Raw genomic sequence first — 9,861 nt, 5'->3', positions numbered from 1 at the left:
TTTTCATTTCAAACAGAGATTTTTGTTGATTAATCTATATTAAAGAAAGTGATTTTTTTCTTCAAAAGTTGAGAACTTAAATTAGGAGTAGAAGCAAACTTATAAATAATAGTAAGGCGAAATTAATTTTAATATGAAAACTATATTGCATAAAAGAAGTTTAATTAACAATATATGTAAATGCAAAAAAAATCCTACTTCAATTCAGACAATTTCTGAACAACAACAATTTATTACAAAAACTATTGATTAGCTGGATCATTTTATTAACAAATAGATGAGATTCAATAACAATGAAATAATTAGTTAAAATAACTATGATTTACTACTATAATTTAATAGCATTTTTAGCACACTAACTTTGGCGCAACATGGCACGTTAAAAATTTCTAAAGATTTGATTTTCCTACTGGATGCAATGATCGTCCTTGGAGGACGATCATTGCATCCAATTAAAATAGGGTCATGACACCCCCTACCGTGAAGAAGCACCTACCGTGGTTTTTGAAAAAATCAGTAAATTTGTAATGTTTTCTTTTTTTAATTTTTTTTTTAGTATTTTTTTATACAAAACTAACTTATTTCAGTAATAACATATTTTTAAAAAGATACATTTTTAAAGATTTGAGACGTTTTTTTACTTGTAAATGAATTTTTATTGCTTTCTTAAGAAAATCTTTAACAGTAAAAAAAATTTTGTCTAGTTTTTATTATGGCTTAAAATTTATATAATTTTTTCGATTAAAGTTTAAAATAGTTGTAAATACATTGATTATTTTAAATTTTATCAAAAAATAGTTGTATTTTTTGTATAACATTGTTTAATCCTTTACACGGTAGGTGATTACGAAAATTATAATAGTTAGCACTTACCGTTTATAAAAATATTTTATCGAACGTGTTTTATTTTGTGAAATTTTCTCTCTAAAAAACCATTTAAGTTAAACTAAATTACCGATTAAAGGTAATTTAACCCTAGTAATTTAACCAATTAAAGGTAATTTAACAACTTTTGGGGTATTTTTACTCCTTGAGAGTATTTATTTGATATGTTTTTTATACTTTATTTACTATATGAAATTAATTACATTTATTATGTGAAATGAATTTAACCCTGGGGAGTATTTATTTGATATGTTTTTTATACTTTATTTATTATGTGAAATGAATTCGATAAGAAAGATGCAAGGTACAAAAAAGAAAAAAAATATTCGAAAAAAGCTTTGCATTCCGAAGAACAACTGCATGCAGCACTTAGAGCTTTAAATAAAGGTGAAAAAATTTTATGTGTCAGCAAAAAGCTTAATGTTCCTGAAAGTACCTTACGCGACAAATTATCTGGTAAAAGCCAACCCAAACGGCAAAACTCTGGCTTTAAATCATATCTTGGAGAAGAAATAGAGAATGAATTAGTTGCTTGGTTAATGCAGTGTGCTAACATGGGTTTTGCGATAACAAAAAAGTTATTAATTAAGGCCGTACAAAAAATAGGTAAAGGGCGAGGTATAAAAACACCATTTAAATGATATCTCAAGTAAAAACTGGTTTTATAAATTTATGCGTCGTCATAAGGAACTATCGCAAAAACAAGCAGAGCATATTAATAGAGCTAGAGGTCTTATATCTGAAGCATTGATAAGAAAATGGTTTAATGAGCAGGGGCGATTTTACGGGGGGGAGTGGGGGGTATTATACCCCCCTGGCAATTGTAAAATCAAACTTAAAGTCGGTATTTTTTTGAATAAAAGTTATAGTCGGTAAATTTCATGGATAATTTTTCAACATTATTTTTATAGAATTTAAAAGCAACAAGTTTTTTGAGTATTTTTAAAATCTGCTTATATGTGATAGTATCGATATAATTACCTTTTACAGTGGCGATATCTATTTATCCGGAACATTTTACAGCCGACTAAACTTGGACTCGGTTGAACACGGTCGGTTATACTTAGCTGAATTAACACTATGTTTTCCTAGTGTCAAAGTTTAATTATATACGCGATTATAAATCAAAGGAGCTAGTGAAAGGAGCTACTTATCTTAAATTACTTTTTTCATTAATTACTTACGTTTAATAGTGTTATTATTTGTGTTTATATCACTGACGTTTACTTAATAAAAGTTTTAAAATAATGTTAAAAACGTCAAAAAGTAAAAGAATAAAGCTGGAATGCATTGATTGTGGCAGTGTTTTTAATAACGACTACAAATTAAAACATCAACGTGTAGTTCATAATGGAAAACAAATAAAGACGAAACATTTTGGAGCCCCTAGAAATCCGTTTGATGTTGCCAAAAAGTTGAGAGCTCCAACACCCAGCTTTGTAAGTATCTGTTTTTTTTTCTTAATTTGCATTATATTGAATAAATAAAATAAATAGATATTATATGTGTAAAAATTTTGTCTTCATCAAGTTTTTGTGTTTTCAGATCAAGTCTTGGTGTTAGATCTAAATGGCTCACTCTAAGACCATTTATTAAAAAAGGTCTTAGAGTAAGCAATTTAATATTAATATATTACATTAATAAAATAATATATATTACATTAATATTTTATTATTTACATGTATGACAATATTTCAGTATTTTCCTGATTTTTATTTTATTGATATCAATGCTATATTACCGACATCAATAAAATAGAAACAAAGTCAATCTTTTGGTCCCTGAGCTTTATAATTTATTTAATAATTTTTAATTAACACCAGTAGTTTAAATATTTTATCGTCAAATCACAACTATAATTAGCAGTTATATTATGTATAACCATTGAATAACAGAGATCTATGTTATCTCGAGATAAATATATACTTAGGTTATATATTATTTTACAGGAGTCACTTGCAGAAACCAATCTTTTATCGAACTCTGAAATGGAAGTAACATGTTTAAATATAAATGATGCAGTTCAGAACTATACAAGTAAATTTTTACGAGTCTATATGATAAAACGTTGATTTTAAATGAGTTTTGATTGTTTTGATGTTGATTTTTTAGATTTTTTAACTTTATCATTTATCTTTAGTTATGCAGAATTTAAAACCAAAAAATCCAATTGATTTTAAACTTTTGTGGAAAAAAGTCATTAATCAACAAATTGCATTTAACAAAATAGATCGAGAAAAGTTAAACAGTATTTTTCATTTGTTGAATAATTATTGACATATTATTTTTATTATCTAGTTATAGTGTTACTTAGTAGTGTTTGACGAATGCAAAAAATGGTTTGACTATTTGTATATTATTACATATATATGCATATTATTTTTATATAAATATTACTATTTAACAATAAACCTTCATTTTTAATTTCTAGTTGAAGTTAAAAAAAGAGGCCAACTAGTTAATGAAAAACAAATTATTTATGATGTGGAGACAAAAGAACACTCATAGATATCTTGTATTGGACAATTACAAGCCATAAGTCAAGAACTTGAGCAATGTAATAAAATTTTAAACAATGTTAAGAATTCAAAGTTTCCAAACCATATACTCTTTTTGATCAATAGTATAGAATACATATCAAGTATTAGAAATGGTATTTGTAATTACATAAGTTATGCCACAAAAGCATTAGATAGCTTAATGATTGGAAATGAACATGACAACATTAGTGCAAAAGATAGTTTTGTGGAACATGATTCAGGTAAACGTATTCACAATTTAACAATATTACAACGACAATTTTTAATATCATTAGGACCCCATCAACCTAAACTGGCCAGATATCCCAGAGACAACAACATTCCAGTAAATAAACAACAACACTTTACTCCTATATGGTTTAATGAATTTCCTATGCTGGAGTATAGCATTGTAGCTGATTCTGTATTTTGTTTTGTCTGTTCATTATTTTCTCAAATAAATGAAAACAGTGTTTGGGTTAATAGTGGTGTAAGGCAATGGTAGAAAATGAAAGGTAGAGGAAAATTGAAAAAGGGAAAATTGAGTCAACATTTTTCATCCGTATCTCATAAAAGAGCTATGTTCGATTATTGTGCATTCACTAACCAATCAAGTGGTGTTGATTTTATTTTTAATAAGTCTGCTCAAGAACTAGCAATACGTGAAAACTATGAACAAGAGTTTAATAGAAAAGCAGTCAGAATTTTGATTGATGTGGCCTGCACTTTAGGAAGACAAGGGTTGGCTTTTCGCAGCCACAAAGAAAAGGAAAATGAGTCTCAAGATAGCAACTTTTATCAAATAGTTCTTTTGCTTTCTAGACACAATGCAATCATAAAAAGATGGCTTAGTGATAAAAGTATGGGTCCTCACCATGTTACCTATCTTGGATGTCAATCCCAAAATGAATTTATAGATCTTCTTGCTGCAGAAACTCGAAAAACTATAATTCAAGAAGTTTCCAAATCAGAACTATTTTCTGTTATGGCTGATACCACACCAGATATATCTAACAAAGATCAATTGGCTGTATGTATAAGATATATTGATTTAAACGGCAAAGCTAATGAACGATTGCTTGATGTTATTGAATCAACTACAAAAACTGGATATGAAATTGCTAAATATATTTATGACTGCCTAGTAAGACATAAAATTAACACTGATAATGTAGCGTTTCAATGATCTTGCTAGCAATATGAGCGGACATATTAAAGGAGCTCAACATTGCTTTACTGAATTTGTTGGCCACGCTGTTCCATATATGCCATGTCAAGCACATTGATTAAATACCTTTCTTGAGCATAGTTGTGATGCTAGTCCTGTAATTGGAGAATTTATAAATGTACTTGAAAATATTTATGTATTTTTTTCATCCAGTACAAAAAGGTTCAAAGATTTAACAGACCGTATGATAGAAATTGAAGGAAGTTTACAGCTAAGAAATCTATCGAAAACAAGATGGACTGCTCGAGCAGAAAGTATAAAATCTGTGTGGACATCGCTAAATCCAATTGTTGATACATTAAAAGACATAACAACTTCAGATAAATTTGACAGTTTAACAAAAACTAAAGCTCTTGGATTAAAAGCAAAGATATTGAGTTTTGATTTCTTTGTATTGTTAATGTTCATGAAAAACATCATGTACAAACTTAAATATTTAACCGAACATTTAGAAACAAAAGAATTGAATATATGTGATGCAGTAGTACTAATAAAAAGTGCTGTTTCTTCCTTAACAAATAAATATAAGATCAGATTCTGATAATATAAATAACTTAATTGAAAGCTCAAAAAAAAACTGCTCAATCGTATGGAGTTGATCCAGATACAGATTATAAACGATATCACAGAGTTAGAAGCATGCCAAAAAAAGTTGATGATAATTCTGATAGTTCTGCAAACATTGATTTGTTAACTTTTTATCGAAAACAATTTAATCAAGTTTTAGATACTCTTTTAAGATTGTCAAATCAAAATCTTAAAGTCTTTAATGAGAAACTCAAGCCGATTTTTAGTATCTTACATATTCCGCTATAGTTTACAGCTGCTTCACCAGAAAATTTAGAAAAAGCATTTTCACTTTTTCCTCCGAAGAGTCAAGCTGGCTGTTTATTAGACTTTGATGCAGTTGCAGCTGAATGGGAGATATTATGTCATCAATGTTCAAGTTTAGCAACAATAATGGAAGTAATTGAGAAATCTCACGAGTTAAAGAATTTATTACCTTGGGCAAATCAGTTATGTCGCCTAGCTTTAACAGCTCCAATATCTACAGCATCAAATGAACGTACGTTTAGTAAATTAAAGTTGGTTAAAAATAGTTTGCGCTCTACTATGACTACTGAAAGATTAAGTTCACTAATGATGTTAAGTTGTGACAAAATTGATATCGATTGTGTTGTTAAGAAATGGTCTTCCGCTAAGCAAAGAAGAATAAAAGTTTGAAAAAATCAAACTCTAGATCTTTAATTTTTTATATTATTATATGAATATTATAATGTAATTTTATTTTCTTTCGATAAGTCTTTTAAATATTATTAGGTACCCTAATAATATTTAAATAACTGGTAACCTAAATTTAGCCTGGTAAGTTAACTTTTTTTTGAAAACTAAATTTTTTGCACTTAACCCAAAACGGTTAGTCGACGAGTGTACATTTTGCTGCGAAATTCAAATTTTAAAATTTTTAGTCGACTAGAAAGATTCGCTAGTGAGATTTTATCCGCCTATTGTCTTAATCTATCGTTCCAAAAAAATATGCTTATGAATAATGGATACAGAGAAAAAACAAATTCTCAAAATGTCACGTGACGGATTTTTGAGTCGGTATTTTTAACATATTTCACCCCCCCCCCCCCCACTCGTATTTTTCCTAGAATCGCTCCTGTTAATGAGGTGTATGAATTATTAGACGATGATGCGCAATACTTTAATGATCCATCTCGTGTTTTTAATTTAAACGAAACTGGTTTTGAGTTAGCACCAAAAACTGGAAAAGTAATTGGTATTAGAGGAAGAAATGTTTATGAAGTATGCAACAACAGCGATAAGGAAAACCTTACAACTCTATTTTGCGTAAATGCAAATGGTGAATTTGCACCATTATTAACATTGTACAAGTATGCTCGAATGCCAAAAACTGTTGCTGCTGCTGCACCACCAGGTTGGGGTCTCGGTAAAAGTGAGAGCGCCTTGATGACCGCCGAATGCTTTTATGAGTACTTCACAAGTGTGTTAGTACCATATTTGAAATCAATTAATACACAATTACCAATATATATGTTCATGGATGGACAGATGCAAGCGATGTTCATCGAGGAGCAATACATGCTGATGTCTCAGCATATATTGCTCCTCGGAAAGAATTCATTTGATTTCGTTGTGTCCTCATGCTACACACATCTTACAACCATTAGATGTGTCAGTTTTTGGACCAATTAAAAAAAAAAGGTAGAACATTTGTCGGCAATTTAAATTGGATAACAATTTTAATGAAATTCTCAGAGAAAATGTACCAATGTTGTTGAATAATTTTGTTATGGATCCAAGTATGAAGAAAAATATTATTAACGGATTTTGGTCGACAGGAATATTCCCATTTAATGCAAACAATGTTGATTATAAAAAAGTAATTCAACGTGTTAAATTGAATTCCACAATTGATAATAATGAAACGAATCTTTCAAGCTATAATAATGTGGGAAACATATTTAAAAACAACGTTGCACCTGAGTTATTGCTCCAGTTTGAAAAAACTGGAAATAAAGAATGGAGAGGAAAAACTGACTTCAGAGAGTTATTTAATTTTTGGAAAAAATTTAAATTTAACGATAGCTCCAAACAAACTATAAATTTAATAGAAGCCAACAATAATGTATCGAACAATGAAATCGATAAAGAATCGTATTTAGATATTACCAGTACGCAAAATGAAAACGCATCTAGTAATGTTAGCGAATTCGGAAAAAGCGTAATAATTGATGAATCCGGTGAAAGTAAATCAGCAACAGATCCACCAGATTCAAATAAACAAATAATAAAAGATGTAAATTCATTACTCGACTTTCTTTTATGGCCAAAACAACCAATCACAAAAAAAAGGCTGAAACAAGTTGAACGATTACCGAGCGTTGTAACTTCATCCAAATGGTTAGAGTTGTATGAGTTGAATGGTTAGAGCGTTGTAACTTCATCCAAATGGTTAGATTCAAATAACTAAAGAAAATGCAAAGAAAGAAGAAGATATCAAAAAAATTGAACGTAAAAATAAAGCTGCTGAAAAAAAAAGAATTAAAAGAAAAAGAAAAACAAGAAAAATCTAAAAGAAAACAAGCTGTTACAAAAGAAAATAAAAATAAAAGACAAAAAAAAAAAAAACGTTTAAAAAAAGAATTTAAAAAGAAAAAAAGTTTAAATTCAGAAAAAAGCTTTGATGGATAATTTTATAATCAATGTCTTCTTTGTTTTGTAATCATACAAAATTTATGTATTTGTTTCTTGATTTAAATATATAAAACTAAAACTAAAATATACGATTTTTTTCATAAACGGTAGGTGGAGAATCGATTTCGATAGGTGGTGCTTTATCACAGTAGGTGAAGAAACGTACCAGATCTTACAAAAAATTAAAAATAACATTGAAAAAATAACTTTACTCAAATTCGAATTATATAATTTAGTTACTAATTGAGTAAAAAATATTAATTCGAAAACCCTTAGTAAAAATCTGTTATTGTTTTGGAGTTAAGAAGTTTTGAAATTAAAAGTTTTCTTAAAGTCGCGGTTGGAGGTGCCATGACCCTACTTTGAAGTTTTTATATTAACTATTTTAAAATATAAACTGCTAATCCTCCACCTTTTTTTCCACTTCCTTGTGGTTGATTTATTAGTTTGTAAAATGGCAAGTTATAAAGTGAATTTAATTCAAAAGAACTTTTTGAATCATGCAAAGTCTCTGAGAGAAACAAAATATACTTTATTTCATAAAAAATCACAAGATGAAAAACTTCCTTTAAAATTACCCGATTTAATTTTAAATGATACACTAATTAGTAAAAAGGATTCAATAAAATTTTTAGGAAATCTTATTGATAAAAAATTTATCATGGCTCCCCCATATAAATTATATTCGGTTTGATGTGCAAAAACTGTCCATATGTAACATCAGAAAGTCTGAAACTAGTATATTTTTGCCTAATATCTCATTTACTATCCCAATATTACATGGACTAGTACTCAACCAACAAAACTTTAAAAAATATTTTCTCTACAAAAACATGCATGCAGACTTAAAAAAATATAAACATGCAAAACCATTAATAAAAGTCATGCAAATGATGAATATATATATATATATATATATATATATATATATATATATATATATATATATATATATATATATATATATATATATATATATATATATATATATATATATATATATATATAATTGACTTCTCAAATCCTAATAAGTTATTATAAGAGGCATAGTTATAATCTTTTGCAAACTCCATTAGGTAGATACAAGTCTTTCAATATAGCAATGAAATCATTGACATCGGTACTAAGGTAATCACCAAACCAGTTATCCATAACACTTTATAAATCTTTGAAACATGTAATAATAGTCAACAATCATTTAGAAATGCCATCTCTCGTTCCACAAAATTATACAATTTTTTGTTACAGTCCACCGAACCGGCCTTCGTTGTAGCGATGTCTGAGAATGTATTTTCCAAGCATCCAATGATTTAAATTTAACCAGAGTGTGAAAACTAGGTTGTTGAGGACAAAACCTATATATATATATATATATATATATATATATATATATATATATATATATATATATATATATATATATATATATATATATATATATATATATATATATATATATATATATATATATATATATATATATATATATATATATATATATATATATATATATATATAATGATGACTTTGTTTACCATTCCAACTTGTATTTTTTCATCAAAATGAATAAGAAATGTATAAAATTTTTATGCAGTTGGTTAGTTTCTTTTTATTTCACCGCTGTTTGAAGCTCAGAAAGATGAAAATCAAGGTTTCCAAACGTTTTCAAAGATTCTATATTTGCAGTCTTTTTATTTTCACACGATAAACATGCATGGAGGCCACCATGGCTTGATAAGTCTATAATCATGTTAGCAACTTTAAATCTTATGTTTTCTGATATGTTTTAGGAAAATCTTCAGCAACAGAAATAAACTATACCCCATATAATCGCCTAATCCCGTGCGTTAATGTCTGATCATTTTATTAAAACTGATAACTTGTTTATCTGGATCAAAGGTATTGAAACATATGTTCAATAAGCCTCCTCCTCTTTCAATTGATTCTCGTACTTGTATAAGAATTCAATGCTCTCTCGCTAATAATGTTCATAACAAAATTAGAAAC

General features: G+C 28.0%; 1 protein-coding gene across 1 annotated transcript; it reads left to right on the top strand.

The window, feature by feature from the left end:
- Positions 1 to 1,975: 1,975 nt before the first annotated feature.
- On the top strand, positions 1,976 to 5,914 carry LOC136078178 (uncharacterized). Its single transcript, XM_065793302.1, has 3 exons — positions 1,976 to 2,324; positions 2,835 to 2,922; positions 3,026 to 5,914. Exon 3 carries the CDS (start codon positions 3,913 to 3,915, stop codon positions 4,588 to 4,590), a length of 678 nt encoding a protein of 225 aa, XP_065649374.1. The 5' UTR covers positions 1,976 to 2,324; positions 2,835 to 2,922; positions 3,026 to 3,912; the 3' UTR covers positions 4,591 to 5,914.
- Positions 5,915 to 9,861: the final 3,947 nt, after the last annotated feature.

Source organism: Hydra vulgaris, chromosome 03, assembly GCF_038396675.1.
Source record: "Hydra vulgaris chromosome 03, alternate assembly HydraT2T_AEP".
Classification (NCBI taxonomy): Eukaryota; Metazoa; Cnidaria; class Hydrozoa; order Anthoathecata; family Hydridae; genus Hydra; species Hydra vulgaris.
Note: the sequence above shows the minus strand (reverse complement) of the source record. Positions and strands in the feature narration are given on the sequence as shown.

What these genes read in the sequence shown, in the direction of transcription:
- LOC136078178 (XM_065793302.1), top strand. Translation starts at nt 3,913, where the DNA reads ATGAAAGGTAGAGGAAAATTGAAAAAGGGAAAATTGAGTCAACATTTT.